The following is a 20,589-nucleotide window of genomic DNA, read 5'->3' on the forward strand; positions in this document are numbered from 1 at the left end:
GTTTCCAAGCACGGACACAGGAATTGTCAAATCCTAATTAAAATTTCATCAAGATATGTGGGTGGGAATGTCAGTACAGTGCGAAGATCCAACACTGGAAGCAGAGACCAAATAGCGTTACTGGTGGTTGTAACCAATCAATGCTATCATTATGGCTATCATTATGGCGCAACAACATTCAATATAACACAACTGAATAATTCTTAAAATTTCCATATTTTGTCTCAATGATGAACTGTGTAACACTCTGGATTTAGTACCTCGTTTGTGAATGAAGCATAGTAAAGTGAGTCTAAGATCAACCACATAAAAAAAATCTGCATTAATTCTGCCAGTATAATGTCAAATGTCTATTGTGTTTCTTGTGCCCTTTTCCTTCACATCAATTCTTATGTGAACACTTGTGCCAACCTGCTATCTGTCTTGCAACCAACTACTGTAGTTAGCTTGACATTCTCCGCTGTTTGCCCCAGCTCATCTGTTGCTGCTGCGAGTCTTGCACTGTCACCACAGTAACCATTTTTGCCTTTTTCCTGAGAACCAACCACCTCGTGTTTTCTGTGAGGATAGAAAAGACAATCTACGCTCAATTAGTCTTTGTGACTTTATTAAAACTGTCTTGACTTAGGAGATGTTCTCCTGATGAGTTCTTAAGACAGGATTGGAAATAAATCTTGAATTCCACCTCTGCAGCTATGGAGGTAATTTTCTACAAAGAAATGCAACATTATCAACCTTCAATGAATCTATAAAATCTTTCTCTTCCATCAGTCTTCTGTTGTATGTTCTTCTCTTTTGTTAACACTCCTTGGTAACAATGGCTCTGCTTTTGGCATAAGTATTTGCAAAAACTGAAGAAAAAGTGAAGCCCATGTGCCAAGGACGCTAAAAATTGAGGTGATATGAGGACATCTCACGTAACATCAGCAACGTCATTTCAATGTTTGAAATAAGTGTTGCAAAAATGCCACAAAATTAAAAAAAAAACAGAATTAATCATTGTAAGGTTGCTGTTCAGAGATTTTGTGGTCTAAATACTGTACATATATACAATATATACAGTATATAAATATGATGTGGCAACCTGAGTGCATCATTTCAATGTGGTTTCTCAAAAAAAGATGTAAAATAAAATGATTTCTATCTCATTTTTAATTCAGATGGCTGTACAATGATTTAGAAGCACAACCAGAAAATGTGTTCTGCTTTCCAACTAAGGTCTGAAATCTACTTTTCCAATGTGACCTTCATATTGCTGTCACAGTCCATATGTGAGAAATTATTGTCATACATGTTCAACACACTTCTATCCAGGGCCCCAGGGGGAAGAAATTCTCTCTGAATGTGGATCCTGTAGAACCTCTTGCTTGAGATCTTTCTTTCGGCTTGTCTCTTTTGGGGTCGCCACAGCGTGTCATCTCAGATGAACACACATATATTTTTGATCAACATGGAAAAAAAGTCTCTGGTGTGCTTGGGTAGGGCCAGACCAAATATGTTGGGCTCTGGTCAGACGGCATTAATCTCCAATGTCACAGATGTCTACCAGGACTCAAGCCAGACAGAAATGCAGTGATTCAGGAAACTCAATCAATCAACATACAGTGGATACAGATAGTATTCAAACTCCGTTAAATGCTTCACTTTTTTATATTACAGTTATTTGGTAGAACATTTCTCCCACATTAATGTACACAGCATCTCATATTGACAGAAAAAAAACAGAATTGTTGAAACACTGCTGGTGTCCACCAACAGGTTCGGGGATCTTTTTAAAACATCTCTATATGTGTGCGTGTGTCTGGGTCCTTGTGGACAAGTGATTGGCGGGTACATTTCAATCGATGTAAAGCACTGTGCGTTACATGTATGTATAAAAGTGCTGTACATTCATTGTACAGAAAGTTTTCAGACCCCCTTAAATTTTGCACTTTAGTTATATTACTGCCATTTGTTAAAATGATTAAAGTTTGTTTTTTTCCTCATTAAATGTAGACACAGCACACCATATTCACGGGAAAAAAATTGAATTGTTGACATTTTTGCTGATTTATTAAAAACGAAAAACTGAAATATCCCACAGCCATAAGTATTCAAACCCTTTACTGTGAAACTCATATATTTAGCTCAGATGGTGGCCATTTCTTCTAATAATCCTTAAGATCGTTCTACATATTTATTGCAAGCTCGCTGTTTGAGTTTATTAAGGTGACTTCAAAGTCACACCCCTGTCTACGGTACATAAGTATTTATTCAATATATATTTAATCATATTATGATTAAAATATTATTATATTTTGGGCAGGGTGTTATAGCTTCTGATCAGGAACGTCCGTTAACACCCAGTTGATGGCCAACAAATGGAAACATCCGTCAGCACCCCCCTTTGGGAGACAGTTGCACTTTGCTGTTTGGCGAGACATACAGATGATCATAAACAGGTCCTTGTCAGAAAAAGATTTGGGGACCAGGTCACTTCACCAGTGATTTGAACCCTCAGCAACATGGTGCTATATGACAAATTCCACCACAGTGCCATGGATGAGGATTTGTGCAGAGACAATAATCTCTCGTCTTGTCAACATTGAGGATCAGGTTGTTGTTTTTGCAAACTTCAATGCGTGTTTACAATCCCATCTGGACAACAGTTATGGGTCATCAGGGTAAACGGCAGGAGCCTGAAAATATAGCCTTGCAGGGAACTGGTGTTCAGGGAGATGACGATGGAGATGTGAGTGTTCACATGTACAGACTGGGTTTGGTTGGTCCAGTAGCCACCATATGTTTTTCAGGAGAATTTTATTTCCCCTTACTGAATTTAATTTTGTGGATTTACCAGTATTTTTAATATCCTCCAATAACTAGCACGGAATTTCCACTGATTAAAAAGTGGTCGTGTATCTGTGATGTGTGTTCATGGCTTCATTTAGTTGGTTCGGAGCAGAACTGACAGCTTTCAACAGGAGGGATTTACATTTCAAATCTGTTCTCAGGATTCCTAGAATGAGCAGTGGTATAATGAGCTCTGTGTGTGAGTGAGTGTGTATCTGTATGTCTGTGTTTGTGTGTGTATGTGTTTACAAGAGGTTTAAAGGTAAGAATCCAATTTGGAACCTATTTGTTTCTGTCTTACTAGCTGAGGGCCCCATGTCCAAGCTTTAGCTTTGTCTATTGTAGCTATCACAGACATTGTTTGTAAACACTCCATCCAGCGATAATCCTAGCCGCTTATCCCCACAAGGGTCGCAGGAATACTGAAGACTATCCCAGCTATCTTCAGGCAGGAGCGGGATACACCCTGAACTGGATGCCAACCAATAGACAGTTTTCACTGACGTCACGCCGACCACGTGTTTGTTTGTTTTGGACGGCAAGATCGTGTCTACATATTATGGCTAAGAAGCGATAAATCTTTTGGCTACGGTTATCGTTTGATCTTTTATCTTGAAAGTCCTTTGACAAACGAACACTGTAACCAGAAGTGATTGAGGTACTTGAGGAATAAAGAGAGAAGCCACATGTGAAACTTCGAGAGCATTGTGTCGACGTCAGTGGGAGAGCAATATAAATATCACCCATGTTAAAAAGTACAGTTGGACTCACATCTACGTTATTTAATAACACGACAGCAAGATCATAACATGGTGTCAGAGTGACGGAAGTATAACTACGGACTCACGGGAAAGAAAAAAAACAAACTAATGGAGAAAGGAAAAAAACGAATGAAGACGACGAGGAAGTGTTCAGTGTTCCAACTCAGCCAATTTATCAGATGCGGGGATCCAACCAACACGCCGAACTCATGTTCACAGGACCGTTTAAAAACATAGGTGATGAGGAAAAGTGCAGTTTCCTCCTGCTGTGGATTGGCGAAAAAGGACGGTATTTCAGCAATACGTGGACACTGACGGGACGAAGATAAGTTGCTAAAAACCTATTACAAAAAATTATCTGATTACCTCACTCCAAAAATAAACCCCATAAAGTTTAACGAGAAGGCACACGATAACTGTGAGTCATTTGAGCACTTTGGAACACAGAACTCAAGCTGTTGCTTAAAGACTGTAACTACACTAACAGCTATGAGATGGTCAGAGACAACATACGTTTTGCTCCCAACTCACCGAGTATGCGCGGGAAGTTACTCAGCCAGTGGCCGGAGCTCACGCTCGAAAAAAGCGATCGGCATAGCCCACTCCCACAGATTAGCAAAAGTGCAGCTAAAGGTTATGGCTAGCGACAGCCACGAGGTTCACGTTATCCACCGCAAACATGGAAAGCAAAGTTTCACTATAGGTGCAAGCTGGCATATTGACAGCAAAAAGACCTCCGTAAAGATATGTAACAAGTGTGGAGGATACCACAGTAAATTAGCTGAATGCCCAGCAAAAGGTAAACAATCCCTGAAGTGTCAGACCCCTTTTCTGTCTGGTCTTACAACCATAAGCCACACAATGACATACCATGATGAAAAGGCCGCAAGACGCTTATAAGCAAGCCAATATTAACAAAAAGATCACTAAATCATGCGAGTTGTATTGAGTTTTGCCGTCCACTGGGCGTGGTAAACAAAAGTCATGTGACTCATGACGTCACGTGAAAAGGATCTATTACAGGGCACACAGAAACAAACAACTATTCGCACTCACAATCATACTTAATATTTTCTTGACATGCTCATGGACTAATTGGCAGGCAATTGGAAACTGAATAAAAAGTGTAAGCAGCGTTAGCTCAGGGCAGGCAGTCTGTAATTTCACAATGAATTCAATGTTCAATGGAAAGAGGAAACAACATGCATGTATAAACAAGCATTACTTTTAAATGGTTTGTTTTGTCTTTTACCCAGCCTGACGCTGGCTGCACATTGGTCATTCACTAAATATTCAGAAGTGAGCAACAGAACACTTCATCAGTTCCGTCTTTACTGCCAGACGACTCGCCTCACGCCGGCAGGTGTCGGCCAGGCAAAAAGAACAAATTATTTTTATAAACTGATTCGATTCAGTTCATTCACTAAAAATATTTGTTCTACGGAACGAATCCTATGCAAACGTAACGGGACTACTGCACAATCAACCCGTTGACATGCAGGACAAAGGGAGAACACAAATTTGTGCAGGTCTATGGGGTCACTCTTTGGAGGGGGTTGGAATCTACAACTGTTTGCAGGATGGACTTGCTGCTATTTTCCTTCTTTAAGAACACGTACTTTCTGATCCGTCAGTTTAGCATGTTTAATATCGGTTTAGTGACCCAAGCAAGAGAAGAAGCAAACGAAAATAAGTCCCATTTCAGTCTTGGAGCACAGCAAACCTACTGCACTATGCACTCTATCCTTCACTGCTGTGTAACAGACTGCTGTTGTCTCTTAGCAACGCTGCCAGGCAAATCGATGAAGGGTAAAATAGAAAGACAGAAAGATAAACGTGGGGTGATGGGGGTGGGGGGTCGTCACAGGACAAAAACAGAGGAAGAGGGGAGAGAGGATGCACAGAGCATACAGATGTCAAGTGACCAAAAGAGGAGCTAAAGGCTCGAGAGGAAGGTGACAAACATCCATCCATCCATTTTTCTGAGCCGCTTATCCTTACGAGGGTCAAGGATACACCCTGAACAGGTGGCAACACATCACAAGGCACATAGAAACAAACAACCATATGCACTCACGTCCACTCTTACGACCAATGTAGAGTCTCCAATTAATGTCTGTTTTTGGGATGTGGGAGGAAACCCATGCAGGCACGGGGAGAATATGCTAACTCCACACAGGCGGGGCCACGATTTCAACCCAGATCCTCAGAATTGTGAGGTAGACGCTCTCACCAGTTTCCCACCATACTGCCTTCCTGTTGGGCTATTTTCCTCAAAATATTTGCATTTAATTTTCACATTTTTGCCAGCCATTCACTCTACACTCGTAGCTAGCTGCAGCTTTTGCCTAACAATCCCAAAAACATTGGGGAAAAAGGTTGATTTTATTAAACGAGGTATTAAAACAAAAACAGCTTCTGTCCCTAATGTGCAGCAAAAAAAAAAAAAAAAAAGTATGACATAAATGATAGTGAAAGTACATTAATAATTGGATTTCTCACAGCTCTGGCAGACTATAATGTAAAAATGTTTCACCTTACCCATTGTTATAATCAAAAATATATTCCACAAGTTGAACACTGTCTACCATTACACTACCGATATGTCAAGCCCAAAATATCGAGTCACCACCTAGTTACTGACATTGCAGTAATGTTAGGACATATTGGCTAGCCACCATTCTTCCAAACTTCTAAACTGGACAATCAAATGTACCACAACATTTTTAGTCAATAAAACTGTTTTAAAATGGTTCTGAAAGTTTTTTAATTTCTAACATATTTGAAAAGAGATCCTTTGAATGACAAAGGAATTTCTGCGGCATTGTGTGACAGATTTTGGCTAGCTGTCATAACGTCGAAAGACGAGGGTGTCCCAAGCAAAACATTTACATGGCTAAATGTCCCAAAACAGCAATTAATCATCACCAAAATGTATGCAAACATCTATATGTATTCCCACTTACACCTCTGAAAATATCTAAACGTTCAACCTAATATTTTGTATTTCATGAACCTTAGTGTTTTCCTCTCCCGAAAAAAGGAACACACATCGCATCCATGAAATCTCAACTATTGGGGCAATCATTGTAATATTTGCTGAGGTTGAAGTTGCCATGAGTGGAGATGTCCATGTAAATATTGGTGAGAGTTTTGGGACATTAAGGCATGTACGTGTATGATTGGTTGGGTTCATGGGGCTTGTAAAGATGTGGCACTGGCCCACAAACTAATAAATTTGTGAATTTTTCAGCATATTATATCAGTATCTGAACATAATTTTGGCGTGCTCGCTGTTCATGTGAGAGTGAAACTATCATAATATGAGCTGACAGTAATATGAGCTACAATACAAACTTGGACAAAAATAGAGTAAGCTGACATTTTTTTTTTATTTCCTGAAAAGGTGGCAATCCTTTTTTCCCCACATCAGCCATGCAGTGAATTTGGTCTCCACTTCACCCACTGCCGTCACACCAAGGCATGGGGGTCATGTCAATTTTGGTGATGAAAAGGGGGTACAATGAGTTACCTGTTTTCCGAGTTGGGCACCTGGACCTTCAAAATAAATCCAACCTCAGTTTGACACAACACGAGTTTATTTTGGGGGGTACATTTTCACATTGTAATGTTTACACCTATCTGAAATGTAGCTTGAAATTTGCACTATCGGTAGCCTCCAGTGACCATTTTCATTTCAATGGATAATTCCAAGTTACCACTGCAGCATTACAAACATGCTTTTCTGCAAAGGTTATTGTTAACACTTGTACAGAATTTATTGGAAAGATAATGTCGTTGTTTAACCTGTCCTTGTAGGGGATAAATGACAGATACAACTAAGATTAAAGATATAGGGTTGATTAATCCAGTGCTTAGGTGAATGCGCTGTACAGCGGTCATACTGGAAACAAATGAACTCTACTGGGGGGCTCAAAGTAGGGGCTGACAGTGTCACGCAGTTTAGCGGTACAGCAACCCTCCGGGGGGGGGGGGGGGCTGGGAGGGGGGGGGGCTAGAGAAGCAAAAGCCGCTGGCCTCCAGCACCAGTGGAGATGAATGCGTTCATCCGTATAACACAAATAAACAAAGCTATACTTCCTTGCAATATATTATTAAGACAAAAAGATCCGCCTTACTGTACCAGATGTTCTCTTTTGGGATTTTGGGAGGTGTGTGGTGGGTGTTATAAATCATCCATAATCGTCTTCTTCAGGCGGTCTCTAAATTTCCTCTCGAGTCTTCCCGCTTCACGCACCCAATCGCTCATCGTCGGCTCGTCACCACTCTCTGTATCTATTTGCGTAGTTTTGTTTTTTGTTTTGTTTTTCGCTCTCTGCTCTTGACCGCTCTTGGCTGACGAATTTAGATGAAGCTCGCTTGTCGAGGATGTTAGCGATTGTAAACTAGCTACACAAAGACATGTTAAGGAGCTTTGAGTCCTAGCATCATCCCGCTACAGTAGAAAATGAATGGAAAAGCGCATAAGCAAGGCGGCGGACTATTGTAGAAGCCGACCCCCATGGTCCAAACGGGAATAGCGGGTGGAGGGGTGCGCGTTTGTGTTTTACCCCCCGGGAAGAACGCTTCTCAATGCACTCTCCATCACATATTCCACAGCCGCTGTCAGGTTAGCAATTTTCCAGAGCTAACAATGTCTTACTTCCGGTTGTTTCTTTTCAAAATTACATACTTTCTTAATATCATATCTGAACGCAGTTTATCCGGTTTGGGGTCGCGGGGCGTTCGGGCGAACGGCGGACAACACCCTGTACCGGATGACAGTCAGTCGCACGGACAATCATTCGGAAACTCACATCCTCACTGAGGGGGACATGTCTACACACGCTTCATCAGTATTGAATTGGGAGGACCAAGAAACAAAGCAACAACAAACAAAGAGAAATTCGGGACAGAATCTTACATGGGCGACGTTATTGAGGACTCCTATTCAGTGCAACCTGCCACAATTTGTTTGCCCTTCCAGGCATCCTTACAGACATACAGACATCTGTATCATCTATCCATCCGTTTTCTGCGCAGGGTCGTGGGAGTGCTTTAGGCTATCCCAGCTATTTTGGGGCAAGAGGTAGTGTGCACCCTGAACTGGTTGCCAGCCATACACACACGCACGCACGCACACACACACACACACACACCACACACACACACACACACACACACACACACACACACACACACACACACACGCGAGAGGGAGAAAGAGAGAGGTCAGTTTCTTTCCAATTTTCTTTTTGTTTCCGTTTATCAGGGGGATCAATTCCCGTAGACGCACTTATGATAGGCTTCTGCTATTAATGATCCGGCCGGGTTCCTATCCTCACTAAAAAAATACTCCCCCACAATCAAAAAAACAAAACAAGACAAAACAAAAAACATAATTTACTGAGTAGTCGACTCGCAGTCATCATTTAGGTCCACCTGACCATCATGTCTGAGGAATTAAAAAAAAAAGGTTATGACACCCTGCATCAGTTATCTTGTCTTTATTGACACCTGCTGGAATATGTGCGCTACTAACTCACTTTACAGATTTCCGTCAGGCACTGTGTGGGCCCCCTTTATGTGACGCGGTATAGGTTATGGAAGGACCCCACCTTCGGCGGCTAACCCACAGCCATAGATTCACTTAAACTTGGGGATTTTGAATCTACTTGAAATCATTATCATCTTGGTTAACACACCGGTAATTATGATACTTTACGAATCTTCTCCTTGTCTGTTATCAAACACATATCGTATGTGAGCAATGTGTGCTCAGAAGATTGAATAAAATAGCGGATGCGACTGGCAAAAATAGCGCTTTGTATGAATGAGCTCACGCCACAGTGAAGTCCGAGTACATGTGTGATTAAGAGAATTTCTTGCTTGAGCAACACTGTGTTAAATCAAATATTGAAGCTTGATTTGTTCATTCATAATAACTTGGATTTGTTGTAAAGCAACTTCGCTGGCTAAGCTAATGCTATCAAGCGATACTTGGCTTTATTTTTCTCTAATGGCAATACAGAACGTCCTTTAAAATACAATTTTATACAGTGTATATAATGTACGGTATTGTCGAAATATTTTTTACTTGAGTGTAGAGGGGGCGCCACAGTGGGTCAGCTGGAAAGCGTTGGCCTCACAGTTCTGAGGTTCCCGGGTTCAATCCGAAGCCACCTGTGTGGAGTTTTTGCATGTTCTCCCCGTGCCTGCGTGGGCACTCCGGTTTCCTCCCACATCCCACCAAAAACATGCAATATTGATTAGACAGTCTAAATTCCCCCTAGGTGTGATTGTGAGTGCTGCTGTTGATGTGCCCTGCGATTGGCGGAAACCAGTTCAGGGTGTTACCCCCCCCCCCCCCTCCTGCAGCCCGTTGACAGCTGGGATAGTCTCCAGCACTCCTTGTAATTCCTTGTAAGAAATATTGCGCTATTGGCTGCACTAACCAGCAGATTTCAATTTGTCATTGAACACAAATAAGGTAAACAACTTTGATGGAGCGATGCTTGTACTAATTTTTACGACATTGCGTGAGTTTGAGTTAAAATATGATCTATGAGGTGCCAGTTGCATGTCAGTAGGCTGTATAAATACTAACTAATTCTTGTAGAGATGCTGCTAAGTTATGACTCGTACTATATACCTTGAGCAAGACAATACTCAAGAGGCACAGCACTTCCCCCTGTTCACTCTGACATCTGACCTTGCATGCCTGTCCGTGTGTGACCTCTGTGTAGTGTACAAGACATACGTTGGCAGGTAGATTTATGAGTGACCGAACTCACAAGCATCGTTGCTTGGCAGAATTTTGGGATTGATTTATGAGGAAAAAATGTAGATATAGAGCACTCATATGCTAATAGTGGACTTCACAGAAAGCAGCAGTTTGGTAGCTAATGAACAAAGAAGCCAAGTGCTTCATTCTAGTTATTTGTTGCTACTACCGCTTGAAATATATACTCAAACTAAACTAAAATAGACTTGTGTTTTTACCTTACGAAAGTTCGATAGCTGATGGTCTTCTGTGTTCATCAAATCTACATGAAATACTGTATGTTAATATTATACTGCCCCTGGTGGTAATTACAAGCATACCGGAAACACTGAGCTGGTCGCCAGCCAATTGCAGGGCAACCATTCGTAGTAAAGTTCACACTTGTTGTTCACTTGTTCACACACGAGTTGTCTGGCAAACTACCATGCATGCTTTTCAAATGGGGGATCAAATCGGACTGCCCCACAAAGGCACAGGGAGAAGATTCAAACTCCACACAGGCAAGGCCGGTTTTGAACCCAAGTCGTCAAAACTGTGAGACAAGTGTGTTAACCAGTCAGCTACCATGCTGCCTAATTTGTTAAATTCCATTTAATTTTGTTATTACTGTATATTTTCAGTAAGTGCGACATGGCACAGTGCTGTTTTAGGTATTGAAATATATATTGAAATACAGGTTACAACATGTTTTGGAGGGCTGGAATGGATTATTAATATTCCATTCTTCTCAATAAGGAAAGATGATTTGAGATATTGTATGTTGGAATCAGGTGCAATCTTACTAGCAGCAATAGCTTTTCCTGGAAAATTTACCTTAACAGTAAATTATTTAAAAAAAAAAAAGCAAATTGTACATTCAGCTCTCATTTGCAGTTACTGGTCCACAGTTATGAGTATTTTGTAGTATAGTATGGCATGAAAATAAAGATTCATGAAAGGAAACGGATGGTTGACATCCATTTTGTGAGCTGTAAATGGCATTCTTACTACTAGCAGCGTAACAACATTGACAGAAAAATGGCTGTGTCAAAATGCTCTGTCCAGTTATTTGCAACGTCCAATTCAGATAGAGTACAGTGCAGCAAAAACTTTGTAAATCTGATAGTAGGTTCTGGAGAAAGAATTTTTCTTTTTGAGCCTGAAAAAAGTATTTGGGGAATGTTTTTGTGTTGTAATGCAGGGAGAGAATGTTGTCAAAAATACCTTCAAATTAGAGTAAAACTAATAATAATTTCTCAATCTATCTCCTCAAACATTTAATTTTGTCTGTTACCCCCTTCTCTGATCGTCTGACAAAGTTTCAGTTAAAAATATTCACCAATCACTTGTATGGGCCAAAATTCCAAGATGTTGATAGGTCAGAAAAAAAGAAAAGACTACGTCTCTGAATACATCCATCCATTTTCCGTGCCACTTATCCTCACAAGAGTTGCTAGAATGCTGGAACTTATCCCAGCTACCTTTGGGCAGGAGTTACACTCTAAACCGTTTACCAGCAAATCGTTCTAAAACCTAGGCTTTACACAATCAAGGTTTTTGTGGCTGATTATTGAGTTTAAAAAAAAGATAACCTATTACTCATGTGATTTCAAGATGCCGCAATGTGTATTGACTTGTTCGTTGACTGTACATATTTGGAGACTGTATACTGAATATCCTCAAAAATATTCTATTGATCCATCATAGCACCAGTATGTTTACATACAAGTTTGAGAGCTACCACTAGCTTGCCAGGCTACATAACATTTTGTTGGTTCCTTGTGAGGCGTATTGTATTAAAAGAATGTTAAGATACTTTAAGCAATCCTTGAACAATCTTCTCTGAGCACTGGTGACCACCACCACAAGTTTTTCCCCATTATGTTCTTTTTTTTTTTTTTTTTTTATTGACCACCACAATACACGCGCTATCCATTGTTGTTGTGGGGCAGTGACTGTATCCAGTCACGTTTGATTTGACAAAGCCCAGTGATAGTAAATGATGTCAAAAGACACTCAAAAAGGCTAAAAATAAAATTGCTTTTTAATTCAAATACACTGTAGATCATGGTGACACAGACTAAATGTCTTTTGGGGAACTGAACAATGAATTGGTGAATTATAACATTTAAACCAATCAACTGATCAGGATAAATTGCCAATTATTGGCCGACTCTGATCAGGCTGATAAAATCAGCGTTACGTCTACTTGTAACATACTTTGCCAGTAAAGCTGATTCTTAGAAGAGCAGTCTGAGGAGTAGAACAGGTGATGCATTTCAGCAATCAATTGTTTTCTTCATGAATGTAATTGTAATGGATGATTCTAGAGGCATTTGAAGTGCTCATTCCATGTTATGTTTTTAAGAAATTTCCACAAAAGATGGCGGCCGCTTGTCTTGTTGCTACTAATACATACTTCATTCAGGCCTTTTCAAAACTGACCAATTTTCTCCCCCTTTCAGACTGAACTGGGCTAAAGAAAGTGGTCGTTTTAGCAGCTGGAGAGGCCTGTGGAAAGCCACAGTGAGAGATAGCCATGTTTCTGTACAACATCACACTACAGCGTGCCACTGGCATCACACATGCCATCCATGGAAACTTCTCTGGTGAGTCTGTTCTTCATTATTGTCTACTTGTCATCCTGATACCTATTACTATCTGCTTGGCTCAATACAGTATAGGATTTGTCTCAGAAAAGGTCCAGCACTGGTGTCCTAATGGTATAAGTGAAACCCAACCAGTTTTCCCCTTCAATGTGGGCCAGACAATCAAGCAGCTCATCTACAAATACAGTAGATTCTGCGGCTTTTGATTTGTTCTTATGGATGCTGATGAGTCGCCTTCCAGTGAAATTCGCCATTTTTAACTCAAAATAGGCCATATAGAACTAGAAATAGGCCATTTATGTGACTTAATGAGCGTTTTCTGTTGGTTGGGCCACTGTTATTGATCAGTTATTGATTATCAATTATTTTGTGCTTGAGGCTTTGACTTCTGCATAAGGTGCAGTTTGTACCAATCCAATTTAAGCGCTAGTGACATTAAAGCATACTTCATCAACCAAACGACACAACAGAGTGACATGACCTCACACATCTTCCGTTTGGCTTTCCAGACACAGGTATTAACGCTTGATAAACTAGTCTGGGTGATTGTTGTCCCTACTTGACGGCCATGTTGGGAAGTGTGTCATCAATATAGGCTTTATACTCGCTGTGGTGTCACTGCGGTTATCTCGGGAGCAATTTACCTTTATACATGAGCGAAACCCAGTGCTCGGTTTTGAAAATGGATTGCCATTCTACGTGGATTTTGCAACAGTTGGTATTGGCTTTGACAGCACAGGATAGTGTTTCCTTTGCATGTCTGCTCTATGCCGGTAGCCATTTTTCCTTTCCTTTTTGGACCAATGAATAAAGCAACAATTGTGACCGTGGAAGTGTCTGCTACAACATGTTGACCAAGATGACCAGATGGTAAATTTAATTATGTCGCAAAATGAATCAAGAAGGCAGTGGCGTAGGTTATGTGGAAGCAAGGGGAACATGAGTTGTTATCACAACATCTCATAATGCTTCACTGTTGATATGACACGGGATGGATGTTAGCGCTTACCCTTTCTTCTCCAGACAAGCTTTTTTCTAGATGCCCCCAACAATCAGAAAGGGGATTCATCAGAGAAAATTACTTTGCCCCAGTCCTCAGCAGTCCAATCCCTGTACCTTTTCCAGAATATCAGTCTGTCCCTGATGTTTCTCTTGGAGAGAAGTAATTTGTTGGCTGCCCTTCTGGACACCAGGCCATCTTCAAAAAGTCTTTGCCTCACTGTGCGTGCAGATGCACACAGAACTGCCTCCTCCCATTCCAAGCCAAACTCTGCACTGGTTGTGACCTGATCGTGCAGCTGAATGGACTGTAGGAAACAGTCATGGTGTTTGCTGGACTTTCTTGGATGCCCTGAAGCCTTCTTCACAGCAATTGAACCACTGTCTTTGAAGTTCTTGATGATCCGACAGATGGTTGATTTGAGTGCAATCTTACTAGCAGCAATATCTGCCCGGAAAGGCCTTTTTGTGCATCGCAATGATGACTGCTTGTGTTTCCTGGCCGGCAAGCATGGTTAACAGAGGAAGAACATTGATTTCAAGGACCAATCTCATCTTAAAGCTGTTATTCTAACTCAATCAGCATGACAAAGTGATCTCAAGCCTTGTCCTCATCAACACTCTCACCTGTGTTATTGAGAGAATCATAGACATGATGTCAGTTGGTCCTTTTGTGTCAGTGCTGAATTGCAGTGGAAATGTGGGGTGGGGTGATGAAGTTCATTTCTATAGTAAATAAGGACTTTGCAATTAATTTCAATTCATTTCCTCATCATAACATTTTAGAGTACATTCAAGTTACCATAGTAAAAAATGAGGTAGTAGATTTTGTGAAAAATATTTGTCATTCTCAAAAACTTTGGCCATGGCTGTCATACCTGGTCATAGCAATTCTGTGTATGTGGGGAAAAAGACAAAGGGGTCTTGAGAAACTGTGCTTGCCTGCCTCACAGTTAGCCTAGCACCAAAGCTTTGAGGCAAAGATTTTGTTTCAATCTATTTTTGAAGTCGACTTATCCAAATTATACAAATTTCTCCTATAGACCTAGCACAGACCACAGAGAAGCAAATGAAAAAGGTGACCCCAAAAAGAATTGGAGGAGGGTTCTGACGGATCCTCTGTACCCCCCAGGGAATGTTTTTATTTGAACGCGCAAAAAATATTTGAACTGCTAAAGTAGATGTCGATGAACACAAGATTAGATTTGCCCAATTTTTTTGCTTTTTTTGTTTTGGCCTCCATTTTAAGACAGGCCAATCTGCACCTGATGCCTGCTTCAAGCTGTACTACATGGATAGCATCCTCTTTGTTAAGCACTCACATTCACATTAGAATTTACATTGATTTTATCGTCCTGATCGGAATCGGGCAATAATTGGCTTTTTATGCTGATCAGTTTCACAGTCATAATTCGCCGATTGATCGGCCCCGCAAAAGACATTTATTTCGAGTCGCCATTATGCAGAATATCTGAATCCAAAAGCTAGTTCATTTTTATACAGTAGTATTTATATAGTCTTTTTTGTGTGTTTTAACATAGTACTGTAAATATCTGGTGGCCAATAAAATTATTTAACAAAATGTGGGGGGTTGCTTCTCAGACAGTAGGCTCGGCTCACTGAGAATTTTGCCTAAAAACACAGCAATGAATAAAGAATGGTACCAAAACATCCTTTGAGGGCAACTTCTCCCAACCATACATGAACAGTTTGGTGACAAACAATTCCTTTTCCAGCATGAGGGAGCAGGCAAATGTAATAGCTACATGGCTCAGAAAGAAAAACATTGACATTTTAGTTCCATGGCTAGGAAACTCCCCAGACATTAATCCCATTGAGAACTTGTGGTTTTGTGTGAGACTGCTTGTTGCAGACAAACTTCATGTTTTGTATTGGAGTCACTGTCGATTTCTAGTTTATAAAAATTATAGTAAACCAAGCTAATGCTCGTCAAAAAATGGTGTGACCAAATCATTTGCCGGTGCGACCACTGGAAAAAGTATGTCACACCAGAGCTACTCGTGCAAATGTTAGTGTAGGCTCCTGATAAGTGGAAAAAAAAGTATCGACGAAAATGAGTGTCCATTTCATTAGAATTTTCTGGGAGAGCTCAAACAGTTTAAAATATAACTTCAGATCCACTAATCATTTGTTGAGCTAGTGTGATACCAGTTTTTAATTTTTTTTTCCCCTGATTGTTTTTGTGTTTTTGTAGGAACCAAGATGCAGGAGATTGTTGTTTCCAGAGGAAAGATCATAGAGTTGCTTCGGCCAGATGCAAACACAGGAAAGGTGCACACACTGCTAACAATGGAAGTGTTTGGAATTGTGCGTTCACTGATGGCCTTCAGACTCACGGGAGGAACCAAAGGTATTGAACCCATCACATGTACATTTTTCTTTGTCAGCTAATTTTGAGGATGTCTGCAAGATGTTGCTTTTGCAAAGCCCGATTCCAATGAAGTTGAGGTTTTGTGCGGAACATAAAGAAAAATAAAATACAATGTTTTGCGAATCGCTTCCAACTTAATTTGAAGACACTACAAAGACAAGGTGTTCAAACTGAATAATGACGTTTATCTATCCATCCATCAACCCAGTTTCTGTCCCGCTTAACCTCACAAGGGTCCCGGGAGTTCTGGAGCCCATCCCAACTTTCTTCAGGCAGGAGGTGGGGTACACCCCGAACTGGTTGCCAGTCAATCGCAAATTATTTTTTTCCCCCTAAATTAATTGATTTGGTTACTGGTTTGTTCCATAATGTGAAAAAAATGGGACATTTTTTGTTTTCCAAAGGCAAAGCAGCCATATGTAAATGTGTTATATGGAGTAAACGCAAAAGGAAATCAGTCTGATTTTATGAAGGTCTACATAAATCAGAAAATATTAACTGAGAGGCTGAAATCAGAGGTCTTGGAAATTTTAAGTTAAGCGACTGTAAATGATTAATCAATTATTAAAATACTAACAAAACATGGATTGAATGCACATGACATGAGATTTACTAAAATCTGAATTTAAGACTACAACCCATGCTTGTGTTTTGTAGATTACATTGTTGTTGGAAGTGACAGCGGCCGTATTGTCATCTTGGAATACCATCCATCCAAAAACATGTTTGAGAAAATCCACCAGGAGACTTTTGGAAAGAGTGGTTGTCGTCGCATTGTTCCAGGGCAGTTTTTGGCTGTGGACCCCAAAGGCAGAGCTGTCATGATAGGTGTGTTTAGTGAAGCTTTAGAAGGTGTTTTCACTTTGAATAATTTGTGTAAGGTGGTCTTTACCTGTGAGTTTTTGCATCCTGCCTCAAACCGCACTATAGTGACATTAACATTAACTTTCTTTGTCTTTTCCTTGTTTAGGAGCCATAGAGAAACAGAAGTTGGTTTATATTCTAAACAGAGATGCGGCAGCACGACTGACCATCTCATCCCCACTGGAGGCCCACAAAGCCAACACACTGGTCTACCATGTCGTGGGTGTGGACGTCGGCTTTGAAAATCCCATGTTCGCTTGTCTTGAAATGGACTATGAGGTACCGTCACATAAATAGAATAATATTTGTTTTATCATCAATATCATGTGATGAGTTCATTATGTCTCTTCTCTTACCTTAACTGAAGAAACATTTACTATACCTGATTGAGCACATATAAACAAATGCTGGCTTTTCAATGGTGTTGTTCTACATTTGGTTCATTTTGTTATTTATCCATACATTGTGTTTTTTTCTCCTCCATTCTTCAGGAAGCTGACAATGACCCTACCGGAGAAGCTGCTGCCAACACACAACAGACACTCACTTTCTATGAGCTGGACCTTGGCTTAAACCACGTGGTCCGCAAATACAGCGAGGCTTTAGAAGAACATGGAAACTTTCTCATCACTGGTAAGCAGATATATTAGCAAGTTCACTGAGTGTAAAGCAGTATTTAATAAACAATGATTTTCCGGTTTTCAACGTATATTTGGATTAGAACCAGTCAATCCATTGAGTAGGCAAAATACCTTGACTTCCGAGTAGCCGTAGGCCACTTATCATTTTGAAAGTATATCGGTTTTAAAACATCATGATTGCAAAAAAGTAAGTCTGGCTAAAAGATTTACACTTAAATCCTTCTTCATTTAAAATTGTCAACCAGATGTTCTAATTTTGCTGTTGGCAGTACACTATTGTTCATTGCAGTTCAGATTATTCGTAAGTCTCTATGAGAAAAAATGTTAACCAAAAACAAATTGCATGTGTGAATGTGAGCGCAATTGGTTGTTGTTAATTTGTGCCCTGGGATCAGCTGGCAACCTGTTCAGGGTGTGTTCTGCCTCCTGCCCGAAGATAGGCTCCAGTACTCTCGCGACCTTTGTGATGAGAACCGGCTTACAAAATGGATGGATCTCATTTCGGTTATCCTCACTTATTTGTGAAAATTTAAGCCCTTGTTTGTTTATTTTTACATAAGCGTGGATAAACCAACAATAAGCGTATTCACGGTCTGTTCTTCAAATTTAAAAAAAAAATTGAAAAGTAAAGTAAAAAAATAAATACCCACAAATAGGATTATGCGAGAGTCCACTCTATAAGTAATTTATGTTAGGAGTGCGGTCATGGACTGAATTAAACAATCAAGATACCATTGTTTGTGATTCATAAAGTTCTCTTGCATATCTAGTTCCTGGTGGTTCTGATGGGCCAAGCGGAGTTCTGATCTGCTCCGAAAACTACATCACATATAAGAATTTTGGAGACCAACCTGACATTCGCTGTCCTATCCCACGTCGTAGGGTGAGTCATGCAGCCCATCCATCTACAGTAGGAGTTTTTGAAAACCTTGTAAAAACTTTTGGCCTTTCATTGCCCTCAAAGAGTGTATACCAAGTGCTGAGATGAACGTTTATTATTGACCAAATACCTATTTTCCACCCATCATTTATTAAAAATCAGACTGATATTCTGGATTCTCTTTTACTCATTCACTCATTTTACTCAAAAAATGCTATTTAAGAGTTTTGGTAATACGTGTGTGCGGTGTGCTTGGATAATCTCAACACCGATCGCCACACACACAAGCAGGTTGTTTCGCTGGCAATCTCGAAATCTCACATAATCAGACATGATCTCACAAAAACAAAGACATGCAGACACTTCAAAGTCTGCACTGATATTATAACTGGTACCAAAATGTATGGAAGCGCACGTGGTACCGATAAGCCCACTTTTTTTTTTTTTTTTAACAAAATGACATGGGGTAAAACGTTGGTTATTTACGGTTGTTTCTGTCTTGGTCCATCTTGTGTACTTCAGTGATTGGCTGCATTTTGTTCAACGTCACTATTCTCAGTGTCAGAGATGACTGATTCTTCCACATGCAGGAAGAGCTTTGATAGATAGAGTAGTGAAGTTGTTCATTATTTAAGATCGTCAGCCCCAACTTGTTCGACATAAAATCTGAAACAATAAATCTCAAACCAAAGGACAATTTTATCGGATAATCTTGTAAGATATAACCTTGTCTGGCATTATACGTGCTTGTTTGGGAAGGGGCAAAATCAAGACATTCAAATTGACTTTGTGTGTAGGTTGCTAAATAACACCAATTTCAGAGTTTATATGGTCTAGCCCCCCCCAAAAGAAAAATAAAAAAAAAATGTTGTTACGAATAATTGTTTTTTTTCCTGCTAGAATGACCTGGACGACCCAGAGCGTGGTATGATATTTGTTTGCTCAGCAACTCACAAGACCAAGTCCATGTTCTTCTTCCTAGCGCAAACTGAGCAGGGAGACATCTTTAAGGTTACCTTGGAAACTGATGAAGAAATGGTGAGCAAAATGCATGCATTCCTTTTGTGGTATACAGTTAATAGAAGGCCTGATATTGTTTTTTTTTTTGTGTGTGTGTGGTATTTCATTCTGTCTTTTTAAACAAAACTGCAAAAGTTTCAACAATTTCATTTTTGTCCCTGACAATATTCGGTGTTGTGTGTACATTGAGGAAAAAGTTAACTTAAATGATTTAAGCAAATAGCTGCAATACAACAAAGTGAAAAATTAAAGGGGTTCTGAATACTCTCCAAACCTACTGTATCTGGTTGAAATTATGGAATAGAAAAATAAATTCCAATATATCTGTTAATTATTCAGGTCACAGAAATCAGACTGAAGTATTTTGACACAATCCCTGTGGCAACAGCCATGTGCGTCTTGAAGACTGGCTTCCTGTTTGTGGCTTCAGAATTCGGAAATCAGTAGGTGTCTCCAGCTCATTTGTAGTTTATTTGAAAGGATGTCACTATTTTTAATACAACACACTAATCCCACAATGGGCTTTCCTCTCAGCCACGTTTATTTTGTGCGTTTTGGTTTTTCCTCTCCTCACCACGATGACTAATGTACTTCACCTTCTAGTTACCTTTACCAGATTGCCCACTTGGGCGACGACGACGAAGAGCCCGAGTTCTCCTCTGCAATGCCTCTGGAAGAAGGTGACACCTTCTTCTTCCAGCCCCGCCCCCTCAAAAATCTGGTACTGGTTGATGAACAGGAAAACCTGTCACCCATCATGTTCTGTCAGGTGGGTGTTCATTTTAAGTTAGATGTCCTGTTTTTGGTTAGACTAATACTAGCAGCAAA

At 40.2% G+C, this 20,589-nt stretch overlaps 2 protein-coding genes across 5 annotated transcripts in view; one reads left to right on the plus strand and one right to left on the minus strand.

The window, feature by feature from the left end:
* Positions 1–9,848, minus strand: part of st3gal2 (ST3 beta-galactoside alpha-2,3-sialyltransferase 2) — a 48,356-nt gene extending 38,508 nt beyond the window's left edge. The window contains exon 1 of one of the 3 annotated variants that reach the window (XM_061822351.1): positions 9,691–9,848. The gene's annotated coding sequence lies outside the window, so the exon portion shown is untranslated. Of the gene's footprint in view, positions 1–7,732; positions 8,211–9,690 lie in introns of those variants that run through there. The other 2 variants (XM_061822352.1, XM_061822350.1) reach the window with 2 other exon arrangements.
* sf3b3 (splicing factor 3b, subunit 3) overlaps positions 9,150–20,589 on the plus strand; it is a 42,134-nt gene continuing 30,694 nt past the window's right edge. Inside the window, exons 1-10 of one of the 2 annotated variants that reach the window (XM_061822348.1) lie at positions 9,150–9,300; positions 12,822–12,965; positions 16,180–16,335; positions 17,014–17,184; positions 17,327–17,499; positions 17,712–17,853; positions 18,632–18,744; positions 19,642–19,779; positions 20,101–20,204; positions 20,365–20,530. In XM_061822348.1, coding sequence (XP_061678332.1) covers positions 12,896–12,965; positions 16,180–16,335; positions 17,014–17,184; positions 17,327–17,499; positions 17,712–17,853; positions 18,632–18,744; positions 19,642–19,779; positions 20,101–20,204; positions 20,365–20,530 — 1,233 coding nt within the window. In that variant the 5' untranslated portion in view covers positions 9,150–9,300; positions 12,822–12,895. Of the gene's footprint in view, positions 9,301–9,985; positions 10,084–12,821; positions 12,966–16,179; positions 16,336–17,013; positions 17,185–17,326; positions 17,500–17,711; positions 17,854–18,631; positions 18,745–19,641; positions 19,780–20,100; positions 20,205–20,364; positions 20,531–20,589 lie in introns of those variants that run through there. The other variant, XM_061822349.1, reaches the window with a different exon arrangement.

Source organism: Syngnathoides biaculeatus, chromosome 6 (assembly GCF_019802595.1).
Source record: "Syngnathoides biaculeatus isolate LvHL_M chromosome 6, ASM1980259v1, whole genome shotgun sequence".
Lineage (NCBI taxonomy): Eukaryota > Metazoa > Chordata > Actinopteri > Syngnathiformes > Syngnathidae > Syngnathoides > Syngnathoides biaculeatus.